The 16,305-nt window shown below is 33.9% G+C and overlaps 1 protein-coding gene across 1 annotated transcript; it reads right to left on the reverse strand.

Moving 5' to 3' along the window:
• Positions 1-742: 742 nt before the first annotated feature.
• LOC149141674 (uncharacterized) lies at positions 743-1,162 on the reverse strand. Its single transcript, XM_089451301.1, has one exon. It carries the CDS (start codon positions 1,160-1,162, stop codon positions 743-745), a length of 420 nt encoding a protein of 139 aa, XP_089307427.1.
• Between the last annotated feature and the right edge of the window lie 15,143 nt (positions 1,163-16,305).

Raw genomic sequence — 16,305 nt, forward strand, 5'->3', positions numbered from 1 at the left:
TTCCATCCTGGAAGCATATGCTCAAGGGAACAGGAAATGTTTACTGCAGGATCGAGGGTTTCTTGTAAAAAGATGAGGTCCAATGAGTTGGTGCCAACTAACCGACGAAATGCTAGTTTTTTCTTAGGCCTAGCCAGCCCTCCACAATTATAGGACATAATCTCCATGGTGGGGGTTCTGAAGGGGTTTCTTTGGCTCTAAGGACCCCAGGAATGGTGATCGAGCTATAGAGGGAAGAGGGTCGGCCTCGATGAAGTTTGGGGGGGGGGAGGGGACAATGTCAAGGCTAACATGATCCAACAGCTATTTCTTGGCCTTGTGTGGTACCCAGAGGGTGGTGCAAGTGAGGAGGATGAGATAGTTGGTGGGGGGGAAAATGGCAGAGTAGGAAGAGTGTGAGAGATGGATGGGCAAGGGGGTGCAATGTCACAATTTAACTGAGTAGTAGTAGTCATTGGAATTGTCGAACCTGAACCCAAAGAAAGACCAGATAGTAAGATATCATGAATATGAGTAAAACAGTGAGAGGGTACAGAATGTGTGAGATTCTTACCCGATGTATTAGAGTCTCTAGATGCTGCCATGGATGGACCAGGTTGCAGAGGAGGCTAATGATGAGGAGGTCTGCCCCGTTTCTTTTGGGTAGTCTGTGTAGGTGTCGTAGCCAAACTCTATGAGCCAGTCTGTATATCCTTCCTCTCCATAGAGGATACTGTGTGCCAAGGTTGTTCTTCATGTACCCTTATCTGATCCTCCTGTACAGGTTCCCCATGATCTGTTCCTCTTGCTCCTCTAGTTCCTGTTGAGAAGCCCTCCTGAGCGACCCTCCATTGAGGGGGAATTCCTTGAAGAGATGCCCCACTTTGTGACAGCTCCTGCACCTGAAGGGGACGCCCTCATAATCCAAAAGCTGTCGCCTGGTAGTATTTCTCCATTGTATATTAATGTGCTCCAACAGACCATCCAAGAGGTCAAGATGCACCAGAATCCTAGCAAAAGCCATACGCCCCGTAGTTTGAAAGGAGGCGTCAAATGTGAGATAGGTTCCAATAGCGTCCCCGATCCTCCTAAAAATGTCTTCCATCCAAAAATGGAAGGGAAGCCCCGGGAGGCGAACCCAAATAGGCCCTGCATCGACCCTCTCAAGCTCTGGGTCGAACATTGGCGTCCATCATCTGAGGAGAACAGGGCCCTGGTCAATGTGCCAAACTGTGGAGAGAACCCAGTTGGTATGTGCCAAGCAGGTGAACCACAGCGTGAACCAACCCTTGACGAAAGTTTGAACTCTGGGGGGGTCCTTCAGATGGTGGCCCCAAACCTCCATTGTCCATTTCTATAGTCTTTCCACACTGTAGTGCCGACCTCGAACTCGCCCCACCAGAACTTTCTCAGCCGAGTCCATGGCTTCTAGTAGCAGGATATCCTCAGCAAACTTGAGGAAGACCTCACTACTCCGTAATAGCAAGCACCACTTGCGCTTAGAACCCCTACTGTTCCTTTTGTTCGCAGCTTCAGAAACCCTAATCGAATGAGTGGCCGCAGAGGACGGAGAAACCCTAGCCGCAGATGGTTGCTTCACCGGAATGGAATCAAAGAACCCAGGAATGGTGCTGATACCAGTGAAGTTGCCAAGGGGTGGGTCCTCCGAGACCAACGATGCAGTTGTAGCAGGTGCTTGCAAATCCGAGTCCAGGTGCTATGCAACCGAGGGTTCCTTTAGACCAGCCACAGAGGTATTCGAACCATGAGCCTCTCCTAGGGTTTGATGGTCCGGAAGATTTGTATGCTCAGTGGTAGGCAAAGTATGCTACAATAGAGACTGGGATATGTACTCCTGGATAGAAGATGCATCAACCGGAAGCGAGATGGATGGAATGCTAGGCCGAGTAAAAGTGGGAAGAGCTTCAACTTCCTCTGTGAGTTCGTGGTCGAAAGTAAAAAATCTGTCCGCAGTGGTCCCAGGATTGTTCCAAATGGGCGCTTCCACCGATGGGTCTGCAAAATATTCAAGGAGATCATCCATAACTGTCGCTTAGTGCGGCTGACAGCTGCCTGCAGGATTGAGCTAGGAAACAGGGAGATGTCGGTGGAAGAGACCGTAACTGTCCAGGTGAGTGACCCAAACTGGTAAATCGAGCCTGTAGTCTGGAGTGTTGAAGATAACGGGTGCCGTAGAGAAGGTAGGTAGTTATGGTGGCCGGTGGAAGAGAAGAGAGGCGGTCTCTGTAACCTGTGGACGGAGCCGGTTTCGATACCCTAACCCCATCGTGTCCCCACTTCTCTTCATATCTTGCATTTTATTATGCATATGTTATTATTCATTAGCTTATGACAACTTTTCAAAACATCAAATAAAATTATAAACAAGCAAGAGTTAAGTTGAGAGATTCCCCTTCATAATTTTGACTGCATCATTTGGTCATGAACTTTTGTAATCCTTGTTGGGTTGCTATAGGGAATCTAGTCAGCATTCTGCATGTTTATCTTGTTGCATCAACTCAAATCAATATTTAAGTAACATCAATATATTCATATATATAACAAAATAATTTCACATAACCACATATGAAAGTAGTAAATAATCACTAGCAAAATTCAACAAACAGTAACCACTTGCACCCAATAAGCAATCATTCTCAAAATAACACAAAGATCCAAATTTTTAATCTCCAAAGGTCTAGTGTAGAACCTTTTCTCTTCATTTCATCTATGATAGAGCCCATCCAGTCCAAGTGTTTGAACCTAGAAGCTCTGATACCACCTGTAAACATACCCCCTTACCACCCATGGTCCACACTAAGGTAGAAGGAGGAAACTACTATAATGGCCCGATCTCCATTGTCCAATTATGGAAATGGGGTCTCCAAAGTTAACAATGCAAAATCAAAGTTACAACTATAAACATTTAGACGAACAAAGATTCATTACAAATCTCTCCTAGATCACATGAGATCACTTTGTCACATACCTCTACTATATATTAACATACCATACTTGCAAAAAAATTATTTTCGTTTCTCATACATTTTGTAAAGCACTTTTGAAAGTAAAATTTTCTTCAAATATTTGTGTACAAACAATTGAGTAAAATTTATCTTCTATATCTTTTGTCAAACATTTTGTATGATATTAAATCAGAAACATTGCACTTATTCCACTTGTAACATACTAACTGAAAACATGCCACATAATCATGTCGCTTTTCCAGTTCTTTGCATGCAAATTTTCGAATTCCTTGCATGAAAATATGCATAGATTATCTACAACAATATTATCGCACAATAATACTATCCCATTTACAAAAAAAAATTTCTTCAAACAATTACTATACTATTACATTTTCCTCAAACAATTACTACACTGTTACATTTGCATTTAAGCATTTCTTCAAACACTTTGCATGCAAACTAATTTAGTAAATCTTGCATACAAATAAGCATATATTAGCTACAACAATACTATTCCCAACCACAAAACCACATACTCATTTGGGGCATTTCATCAAATAATTTGTACGCAATGAATCACTGAACCATTTAATCCTTTCATCAAAAACTTTACATGCAATCTAATATAGTGAATGAATCAATGCATATCTCCTAAATTGTAGCAGTACAAGATATGGAAACTGAACCAGATGATCAATGATAATGTCCCTCACTATGGTTCAAGTTTCAACTTCTGGAACCTCATAGATGAAAGTTATAATAAAAAATACCAACACAATCATATTTGGTGCACAATTCTAGGAGCATTCAGGAAGCTCAAATTCCGCTGTTAATATCTCCTAAAATTAGTGACCCAATATTTGAAATTTTTACCACATAATCAATGGGATTTCCCCTCACCGTGGTTAAAATTTTAGCTTCTGAGACTGCCCAAAAGAAAAGATATAACAAAAATTCCAACATGACCCCTATGATGCCTGATTTTAGGAGCAATTAGGAGGCTGGACTTCCTTTGTTCATATCTCCTAACTTATATTGTGGCTCAATATCTGAAAATTTTACCACATGATTAAATAGATTTCCCCTCAATATGGAAAATTTTTAAGCTTCTAGAACCTAACATAAGATAAGCTATGGCAGCAATTCAAACATGGCCTGTTTAAAGATGCATTTAGGAAGCTCGTCTTCCTTAGATCATATTTCCTAAAATCTTGTGAACCAATATCTGTAATTTTAACCACATTATTACTGGGATTTCCCCTCACTGTGGACAAATTTTCATCTTCTGAAACTCCACAGAAGAAAAGTTATAACATAAATGAAAGCAATTGTACTCATTGATCCCTCCATCCAAAATATTAGTACAAGGCCATGCATGCCATAATGCAATAAAGAAGATTGCATGTTAGCTACAACAATGATTGAATAATTTCTACCACATGTTGTTACAACACCTTTTACACAGTAACAACAACACATTGATTAATTAATAAGCTGAAGAAATAATGAGCCATGCCATCAATAGACATCGTTTCAGACTAGTAATGAAATAAACACATATAGATGTACGTATGTATAAAATTCTTGATTTCTTGAGAACATAAGAGATACTTATCTCAAAAACTAGTGGGACACTAATTATGGGACTATGACTCTCCACCCAACCATAAAAAACTACAACCAAGTATCACTTGTAGTTGAGGGATATTTTACTCAGGACATAAACACAACCATCAACTAGACTAGGGACTCTAGAGAACCATCCATCTCCACATACCAACTAAATTGAAAATCAGCACCATGCACATAGATTCCAAAGGCCAATGGTATCCACCCATTCAAAACACACACACTGTGGTTCAACAAAAAACCAGGGATTCCAGAACTCAAAGTAAAATCAAAAGACAACAAAGAAACATTCATAAATCCTCAAAGAATTTTCTGGGACCAATTCCTCTAGACCATACTATTGGGAATTTCTTGAGAAACACCATATCCACCCTCTAGGCAAACAAGGACTCTAGAGGTAATTAGTTCCACACCTGGGATCTCTTCTTGCTCCCTCGTCATCCGAAAGAAGTCCTTCCTCTTTGTTGTTCCCTCTATCCTGGAATTCAAATATTCTCTAGGAAAAAATCCCCCTAATGATTCTCAAATTCCCTTTCTATTATTATTTTCTGGTGTCTCTTCATATTCCTCTTGTGTGTCTCCTCATATTCTTCATTTGATTTTCTGCATAGTAATATTATTTTCCAACAATAATCACCCCAACCCTCTGGAATCTGTGTCCCATTACTCAACCCATTTTATTTTATCATAATGTTTACATTGTATACGTAAATGTAACTACTTGGGATTGTCACACTCCTTAATATGGCATGCATTTTCTTCAATGTGTTGTTTTCATGAAGAAAACACATAATTTCCATTTTGAGCATGCATTTTCTTCTTAAGCAGTACATATATCATCTCAAGGAATGCATTGCTCAATAGCCTATATATATACATCATATCATCATACAAAATTCAATACTCAAAGGGAATTTATCTTAAGTTGGCATGTATTTTAAGAAGGTAAATTTAGACAATTTTCCCTCGTCATACAACACAATTTTTCATCTTTTTGCAATTGGAATTTTTTGGTCTTTTTAATTTTTGGTTTTTTTAAATGTATAGGAAAATGTATAAATTTTCTACAACTCTGTCACTTGTAATATTTCCTATGGGTATACAAATTGGAATTTCAATAAGCCTTTTAGATTCACAAAGAAGTTTGTTCTTACATCCAAACATTCAACCTTAACTTTTTGCTTGCTTGTACATGCAAGCAATATTATTATGCAATACTAGGTTTCCCAAATAGACCAACTATGAACAACATCATACCATGATCTTTCATAATCCAACATATGTGTGTGTGTGTGTGTAATAGTTAAGAAATCTAATAGATGCACATCTCTTCTATATATTCCATTACACGCACACACACACACAATTTTTAAACCTAATATGAAATATTACATGCATAAATACCCTACTCATTGTACTTGTGACACCAATTGTAGCTCGTCGTCATTGTTATGCCCTTGCACGGGTGGAAGTTTTGCCCCTGGGTGGCACATTAAGCAATTAACATGCATATTAGACACCTTAGCAAGTATAACAAGCCTTGGTGGAGATTTTTAGTCCCACTAATAGACATAACTAAGCCCCTAGGGGCCAAATGCACCCATTAGATGAGAACTTCACTAATATTTCATGATGGGATTCCATATGCCCGTAGTAGTTTGGTAGTTGCATTTATTTCAATTCATATTACAAGCTCAATAACAATCACTTAGAGTTGGATGTTCAACAAATATCAGGGCATGAAGAGAAACAAATAATAAAATTTGATATTTACTTCGTAATTTTTGACAGTATGATAAATTTTATCTATATCATTGAAACTTCTCATCGCACATAACACCATATGTAATAGTGTATTGGTTCCACAAATCCAAAATATAGCAAGGGCCACTCTTACATCTTGACGACAATAAATTACTTCACCAATTGGATGGAAGCAATAGCATTAAAGGTTGTCGATTTAGAGCAACTCATATGATTTTTACAAGAAAATATCCCATCCCAGTTTGATGTTCCAAACAAGTTCATCATTGATAATGGTTCCATCTTTTTTGGATCTAAATTCATATCTTTTTTGTGGCAAATTGAGTATAATAATGGATCAATATTCAAATGATTACCCACAAGACAATGTGTTAGTAAAATCAACTGATAAGTCTTTAATATAGATTCTAAAGAAGATAATGTTCACAAACCAAAAGAACTAGCATAAGAAACCAACTAATGCTCTTTGGGCTAGTGGAATTAGTCCAATAAGAAGTAACAATCATTTGCCATATTATCTCATCTATGGAAAGGATTCAAGATTATAATACATTTAGAGTTGAATGTATTAGCCATAGCCATTGGAATATAAGATTAAAAATGGATCACACCTTTGCAAACTCATTATTATCGTTTGATGAATTACAAGAGGAAAGAGCCCAAGAAGTATGAAAGATACAAAATAAACATGAAGAGATATTTAAACCAAATTTCTATAATGGAAGATTTTAACAAAAGCCAATTCATTTTGTGGAACAAAGGTAAAGAAAAAGCATACTTGTGTTTCATTTTTTATGCTTTATGGATTGGTCCTTGTCAAATAGAGAAAGTCTATGGTTTCAATTCTTATCTACTAAAAAATAATGGATGGAGTAATTCTAAAACTACCTATAAATGAGAAGCATTTAAAACATTTCTTTTCATGAACATTTTTTAGCCCTATTTATTCAATATATTATAGTCAACTCCACTCTATCATTGTTTATAGCACTTCATATGCAAATACATATCCAATATTTTTGTTGTTGCCTTTTCTTATATTCTGTTTTTTAACTCCATGCCCAAATAGAAAGACCTTCTGGATTTTTAATAACCCATAGGGGTCACCATCCTATGGTTGGAGCCGAAACGTTGATGCCTTTTCATATCCAACCTTTTATTTTGCCTTTTTTTGCAACTTGATGCAGAAGAAAGAATTCTTTTCTCCTAATTTTACTATCACTTGCACTACACATGCAATTCATACCTCTTTCTACATCATTTATTAACAATCAAATAATTATCCATCTTTATGACTTTCTACTCACAATATGTGGAAACTTGTTGTAGATTCCACGTTCTACATAGTGTATGAACTTTCTTTTCTACATTCCATACAGAGAACCCCACATTTCTGGTATACTTAGTTTATTTCACATTCCTCAGTTTATTTCACATTTTTCTTTAAGTTTATTTCACATTCCTCAGTTTATCTCATATTCCTGTTTACTTACCATGTAGAGGAATCTCATTACCATTTCCTCTACATTATCCTTTTCCTGCAGAAAGACTCTACTTTGCATAAATTCCACCCCTATGCTTATATAACCTATGCATCTCATATTTTTCATGTTTGATACATCATGCATCCCACAATGTATCATTCTTCCACTCCGCAACATTTATGTTTTCCATTCTCGAGGTGATTTATGGTGTATGTATGATGGAAATTCAACAAGATAAGGATAAATGCTTGAGGGAAATGAGGCTTACTTGTCACATCTTCCAACAAATATTTCCACTTGAATAACAATTACTACCAATAGTTTGCATGCAGACCAAATTACATGTACACATAGAGAGGATGTTCCATTAAGGATTAGTTATGATTTCATCCACCTATTGGAAAAAAAGGGGGTGATTTATATCTATAATCCCCACACAAATATCAAATCATAATAAAGAGAGGATGGTGAACAAAGTAAAGAAAGAGGCATTATGTGGAAATACCATTAATTCTCTAGCTTTCCAAAATAGATACCTTCACTAACTGATAATGTACAAGTGGTACTCTAATATCTCACCAAGGGGAACATTTGTGAACTGAGTATTGGCAACCAACATAGTTAAGGCTAGTTGCATGCCAAATCATTTGATTTCAGAGAGCTTTCTTCCTAGTGTACAAGTAGACTTGATTCCAAACACAAGATGATTCAAGTATAGGAGAAGGAAGAACTATTGTTCTTCTAACTCCAAGTGTATTTAGAAAGATGTTGAAATTACCAACATTAGACAAAGTTCTTAAACTCCCTGAGATTAACTCATTCCCTGAATATTAGGATGGTGGTGTAACTTTGTCAAAAGAAATTTTGGCTCATCCCTCTACTGTACCACCTAATCCATCTCAAATTGATATATGCATGTTATTTTAATTATTGCAATATTTCAAATCGATTTTCTTGATGTTGGTTGATCAAGATTCAAAGGTTACTTCCAAGGTATGACTTGTATGTCTTGCATTTCTCCCTTCAGGTGAAAGTGATCTTTGACTAGGCATAGATAATGTCAAATTAAATATCATATCAACTTTCTAGTTTTATGAAAACAAAAGGGTTCTTTATGAATTCATATTTGGTTTTTGCTCTGGTGTATTTTAATACATTTCAAAGATTATCACTGAAGGAAAATGTTAATATTAATGAATGGACCTAGATAGACCCGGATAGTGGCTATAAAATGTTGACAACGAAACTGATATCTGTGAATTTTCCTATATCAACAAACAACTCCAATCACATAAAATTGAACACTACAATGAAGAACCAACTTAATTCAGATACCCCATATTGTGGAAATACAAAGCTCTATTATATTTTTATCAAATTCAAGATTTCTTTGTCAGATAATTTAGATATACGATCACTAGATCTGAGCCAAAAAGGCCCTTTGAGGTAGCTTTAGAATTTTTGTATGAAAATGGATATATTTTTATGAAGAAGAGTTTATCTATATTAAGATTTACTTTCTCTTTGATAAGAAGAGCAAGTGCCAATTTATTTATTTTCCTTTTAAAATTGGTGACACATCTATTAAAATTCTATCTCATTTGGTTGAGACTGCAACATACTTTTTCAATCCTTTTCAAATCATATATTTCATAAGATCATAGGAAGTTTCAAAAGGAGTTGATGATAATGATCTCGACATTAGCAAGGCCACTCTAAAAAAAAAACCTATAGTGGTGACGTAAGTACATGAGCTAGATTAGACATCCATGCAAAGAAAAATAAGACACAATGGGAGGAGATACAATCTAAAAACAAGAAAATAATAAAGTCTAGAAAAAACATTGATGTTAGCCTATCCATATTTCCCATAAGAGTTCCTCTTCTACCCACAAAAGTATGAGCATATGGTCGAAAGAAGGGAGAATATTGAAGGATGCGTGGAAGATGGAAATGGTTGGGATCATCTTGATTCTCAAATGGATAAAACACGTGTTGTTGCGCCTTCAAAAATAAAAGGGAGAACCAATACAAAGAAAGCTTGATACTCTGAGAACCTAGTAGATAATGCAACAAAAATGAAAGTTAATAATGTTACTCAAGTGCCTACATGAGAAAAAACATAAATGGGAGAGAGCCAATAAATTGCAGAGGACTTAGACCATGAAGGACTAACTATTTTTTAAGAATATTTTATTACATTTCACCATACTATGTACAATAAGGAGACAAGGAAAGTAAAAATTGGAAAAGGTATTGTCAAGAATAAGAAATTTATAAGAAAATAGAATTCAAAGATTGAGGTAAAAGAATTGAGAGGCTATGGAATTCCCAAATTCCACCAAACTATTGGAATGCACTTGCTCACTTGATAACATAGCAATAATTAAGAAATTCTAGACTAAAGAAAATTATAAATGAGCTTGAGGATGCTTTGAATCCTACACCTTTGTTTGTGAATGCATTATCTATCATCATCCCAGACCAAATTCCTCTAGGAACACCTAGACCATTTTCTAAAGTTAAAAAGGTTGTTACATTGTTAATTGAAATTAAAACCTATATTGTTGAGAACATAAAAAAAATGACTAAATAGAATTTTGGAAGCATGGTAAGTTGTTGTTAACTCAAGAAATTTGGCAACTAGAGTTTTCTCCCTTACTGAGTATCTTCAAAAAGATTTTGAAATTGATGTAAATATCTATAAACATGCATTAATTATATTTGTCGCAAGAGTTTCAGACATGGATAGTTACATAAGAAAATAACAGGATCTCCCCTCCAAGAGTAGAATAAAGAAGATAAAAGCATGTTGGCTTACAAGGATTGATATCCTTCAACAACTAATAGCTAGTTGCAATACCTTGGACAGGAAAATAAGTGATCTATTCCTAAAAACCATGGATATAATGAAGGAAATTAAAGGCCCACCACTAATAAGGGATGCCACAATGTTAACCCAAGGCCAAATTTAAATATACTTAAAGTTTCATGGGGTAGAGAGTTTGAAAACCTCACTAATTTCCCTAAAGAAGAAATCAAAAAATGGTTGGCTACCTTTGTAAATGATAATGAAGACCATATGGCTACCTTACAAGAATTGCATTACAATTCTAAATTAATTAAAGATGAGTTATTTTCTTTAGAGTCAAACAAGATATAATGGTAGTGTTGGTTGAAAAAGGTGTTGGATACAATAACCAATCTTCTGTAACATCCAAATCCAAAAGGTGGTTACACTAGTTAGGTTCACAATCCCAATGATCTATTTGAAGAATTCTAGAGAAGAAAAAAATAAAGAAATACATCCATCATGGTCCACTTCTAAATTTTGTGAGTGTACTTTTCAAAGTATCTCTCTCTTTTCTTCCTAGTTGGTGATCATCCAACCCTATTGTTTTATTTCTTCTTATAAGGTTGATCCTTTTTTTTTTTTTCCTTTTTCACTTCAAGATCACCTTTGCTAATATACATGGTCCACATGATGTCCATCCCAATCTAATAGGATGAATGCATTTATATTTTATCATTTAAGCATAACAAATATTATGTAGTGTTGTTTTACATATATTTTATTCAATCTTGAAAAATTGAATCGTATTAATTTTTTGAGAAAGGGTTCCATAGAGAGTTATTTTTGAGTTCATAACTTTTGTGATTTTTGAATTTTATTAAAACATAAGGTCTCGAGTATGTGTCTCCTTTACCTCCCTATGAAATTAGTTGCATGAAATCATTTGAAGTTCTGTGCAAAGGACAATTGTCTTTATTACTATCCTTTTGTATTGCTTCAATTATTTCTTTATAAATGGTCATGATGAAATGGATGAACAAATCTACATTTTCTAGTTAAAATCATTTCTCTATTGTTTGTGGCTTACTTACTAGTCCACTCTTATTCATTGATATTATGAATGGATAAATTTATTATTCCGAATGAAATTTTGTTATTGGATTTAAATAGAGTATCACTTCTATCAAAATGGAGGGGGTATTTATATATCCCATGAGGTTGATTCTCTTTTATTACTAGCAATTTCAGGGAACAACAAGGGAAAAGGAGTGGAAGAGGGATAGGGTTCTACCAAATGATTTGTTCATAATCTAACAATTGAAGATGAAACCAATCATCTATGGTGATATTGTTTACTTCAAGTAGTCCCTTTTATAGATAAACTTCAACACCTATGTATGCACATGCAAACATTTTCATATTTTTCCTTAGTTTTCTCTATATTCTGCTAGGAAAAATCCTATGGATTCCATATATTCATCATCCCAAAAGTGGGGAGCTATATTATGAAGTTAAACCTAGATTAGAATAGTTGAGAGTACATCCATATCTAGGTAAAGTTCTAAGGATCACTAATTCATACACATTTCATGGAGGCGATAAAATATGGTCCACTTCACACTATTACATTTGGGTGCAAATTTCGATGTTATTTTTGAAGAATGATAACAAAAATTGGTTATGTTGTCATAACATTTTGAAATTATTGAAAAATATAATGTTTTCTACTTTTTCCTCTGATATCCATTGTAATTTTGATGATACAAACTTATTGTTGGAATTCAATGATATATCATCATAATTTTGATGATGCTATCTATGGTTTTATTTAGATGTTGCAATTTTTTGACATAGTTGACCCAAAACTAAAGTTAAAATAATTTACTATGCCAACTATCATATGAAATATATTTTAACCCAACGATATAAGGTGACAACTATATGATTCTTTTGGAATTTGTAATAGATTTTTCATACTTTTAAGAATCATATTAACATTTTTCTATTTACTTTCAACACCATTTGCATTCTCTAGATATTCAAAATTATTTTTAGGTAAACAATTTGAAAGCTAAGTTTGAATTATTTGAATATAATTTTATAATGTACTAAATTTCTTAGATGGATGTTGTTGTAAATATAGTTAACAATCCCAATATAAAAAGAGGAACATATCAAGGTTTTTGCTAGGTTAAAGCAGCAACTTGGTGACAATAAAGGTTGGTGCCCTTTCACAAAGTATAGTAGATTACAAAGGATAATAATTTTAATGGTTTCAATTAACAAATGTTGTAGGGATTCTGGGCACTTTGAAGAGGGAATAATTTTGTTTGTTGGTAAGTTATTCAATACATGTTTATTTTTATCATCATTGTAAATGCTTTTATCATTTTATTATTCACTATATAACTAGATATATTTGTTTGTTTCTAATTAAAAGAAAAAGCATCTTAGGATTGAATTACAAACTGAGGATGTGCCAAATATAGCAAAAATATTAGTGAACAATTTGATGGAAATCATAGAGTAGATGGAGATCATGAAGTTAATCCTATGGAAGAAAATGATTATATTGAGCTAATTGAGAATGAAAGGATAAATAGATTGATCCACCACACCTTTTCTTTGATGGATGATAATCTTGATGATGATCATGATGTACCTAAGATTGACTAGGAATGAAAACCCTTATATGAAGGCCCAAGAATAAATCTTATCTCTGCTATTTTTTTTGCTCATGAATGTATTAAATGGTTTGTCAAGCACCTATCTCACATGGATGCTAAGGTAAGAAATGTAATTATTCATACATGAATACCATTTTTTTCTTTTTATCTTTGTTGTTAATTATATAAGGGATGCGATATTGATGGATATTCCCTAGAATTAATGTTTTTTAATGTTATATATAGAAGTTTTTCTTCTACCACTATTTGAATGAATATTTAGGTGCTTTTCTCCTACCACAATCAAACAATTTACCTCAAACTTACTTAGAATTGTATCTCATATGAAAGATATAGGAATGGAATGTGAAACCATTGATGCATGTCCTAATGACAATATTATATATTATGAAAAAAAAGAAAAACAAAAAACAAAAATTTGGAATTCCCTCGATGTGGAATTACTAAATATTGAACCAATCAAATAACAAATAAGGTCCTCTAGTACAAGATACTTCATCATATTCCTATAATTCCATATTTATTTTGATTGTTTAACTGCAAAAACATAGCAAAATTTATGGATTACCATGTTGGAAGAGAAGTGAATGTTGTGTTATGAAAATTCCTGTGGATGGTACTGCATTTGCATCGAGAAATTTTGGACATTTTTTGTAAGTTAGGTTTTCATTGGCAACCAATAATGTCAATCGGTTTCCAACGTAAGGCCCATTTTAATTATGTTGCCTATTGTTTTTATAAACAATAACCTTCCTCCATGGTCGAAAATAAAGAGGGAGCAAATAATGTTGACAATGATTATTTTAGGTATATATTTAAAATAATGTCTTCAAGTAAACATTATTTCAATTGTAATTTAGTTGTTTGTTACATATTAATTTATAATATGATCAGTATAATAAAAATGTGTATTTCAAATAATTGGGTAAGTACCAAGTTAAAGTTAAGGATGTATTTATTGACCCTCTCATTTATCAACTTCTAGAGTTATGGGTTGGCATCATAATGTATGTCATTTCCAAATGAATAATCCTAAAAAAAATCAATTACAGGGAATACTTGCTTGGATAATTCATCATGATCGAGGGAAAACATGTATTTATGGTAAGTAAAGTAGCACATTTTAATAATATATTGTTTTTATCCATATTTTTTCATTTTTTGAATGTTTGTTTTGTATATTAGTATTAACTTGATTATAGATCTTATAGGTCCTTAAAATAAGGGTAAATATCCATGTTCATTATATGGTCCTAGAATGATGTCTTGACATTCAATAAGTTTAGGAAAGGAAGTGTTTAATGTGTATATGCACTTCCTCACTAAGAACAATTCGTATCAAAATACTTGGAAATATATGTTTAATTGGAAGGAAGAGACTAGGAGAAAAATGTGAATAATTACACCTCAATTATAGAAATTAGAATATAGTAAAGACTGACAAGGTAAGAAATTGGTTTCCATATCATATGTAACATTATACAATTTGTATTTGTATTCAATTTTGTTTGTGGTACTTAGCATTGAATTATTTTTCCTTTAAGTTTCAGAAAGGCCATTAATGTATTAGTGAGCTTCTATTGGGAGTGAAAAGATATTGCATGCAATTCAATAGGCTACCCTACTATGAGCACCTACAAGTAGTTGATTTGATGGATACAATTCATATAGAGAAGAATGTTATAGAAACATTATGGATAATCTTAGAAGGAAGGAGTAACAAAGATGAAATTCCCAAAGTTCACAATGACATTTAGGAAGCCATTAATGTAATAATAAATTTGATTAAATATTCTAGCTATGGATATCCACACAGTACTCCATGGTTGTTCACAAAGTAGGAAAGCAATATTGTAAAATATGTCATTCACAATTTCCCATTAATTTTTCTTCAATGATAAAGAACATGTTAATGAAGAAAGGTGAAATTGGTGGGGTAAAAACTCGTGGTTGGAATACCTTTATTAAGTTATTTTGGTAAATCATCATATTACTATTCCTTGTTTTAAGAAATTGAGTATTTTTTTTGAATTTTGGAAAAAAAGATAATGATTCCATCTATGTTTCAATGTGTTTTTCCTCTACCTTTCCCATTCATCTATCATAACAACATAAAACAAGTTATGCATGATCTTAGTAAGAAAATGAGGTAAGTCACAAGTTATAATAAAGAGTTATCTATAGAACTAGCATGCATGTGATTTTCTATTTTGTTTCATAAAAAAAAATTCACATATATTTATAGAGTGAAATATATAGATAAGCAGTTTGAACTAGCTTTGCTCGAGATTGCTCTCCTAAAAAATACTCCATTTTGACTAATAATTAAGGACTCCAATACGTCCTTTACTGACTTTCATATTCAGCAAAAAATACATCCAACAGAACCATACATCTTTAACTAATCATTGATAAAATTGAAAGAAAAAAAAAAGAAAAATACTTTTTAGTTAGAAGGAGAGGTTGGTCCCCATATATTAAACCTCATCCCCATCATATATGACATGATAATTGACTGAGCTAGTCAATATTTCAAGAGCTTCTTTGGACAAATTATCAACCTATGTATTCATCTCATAGAGGATGTGACATAATACAAAGTGCTCAAAAGAGTTGGCATCCTCTTGAATGCCAGCGAATAATGATTCCAGTCCTAAAATTCCTACCTCTGCCTTATCATTTCCCAATCTATAATTAACTTTGAGTCACCCAACACTTGTAGTCATGCTACACTTTTCTCCAAAATCTTCCCCTTTATTTTGTCCTCTTCTAGATGCATATTTACATTTTATCTAATGCTTATGATTGAGGTAAAGAATCACTCCCACCCCACACCTAGGTGAGAGGCCTTTGTTGCTCCATAAAAAAAACCTTGTGGATAACCAAAGTATAAAAGTGGCATTATCAAGTTCCCAGGAAAAGGTTGTTTTGGTTCTGACTTAAAATCCTGTGCTAGTGCCAAAATCTTAGCCACACACAAATCCAAAGGGCCAAGTTTA

The sequence above is a fragment of the Pinus tabuliformis genome, chromosome X, assembly GCF_031772625.1.
Source record: "Pinus tabuliformis cultivar Carrire ecotype Pingquan chromosome X, CPIR1, whole genome shotgun sequence".
In the NCBI taxonomy this organism is placed as follows: Eukaryota; Viridiplantae; Streptophyta; class Pinopsida; order Pinales; family Pinaceae; genus Pinus; species Pinus tabuliformis.

Bases quoted from the DNA above. Each gene is read 5' to 3' on its own strand.
- LOC149141674 (XM_089451301.1), bottom strand. From the start codon at position 1,162: ATGTTCGACCCAGAGCTTGAGAGGGTCGATGCAGGGCCTATTTGGGTT.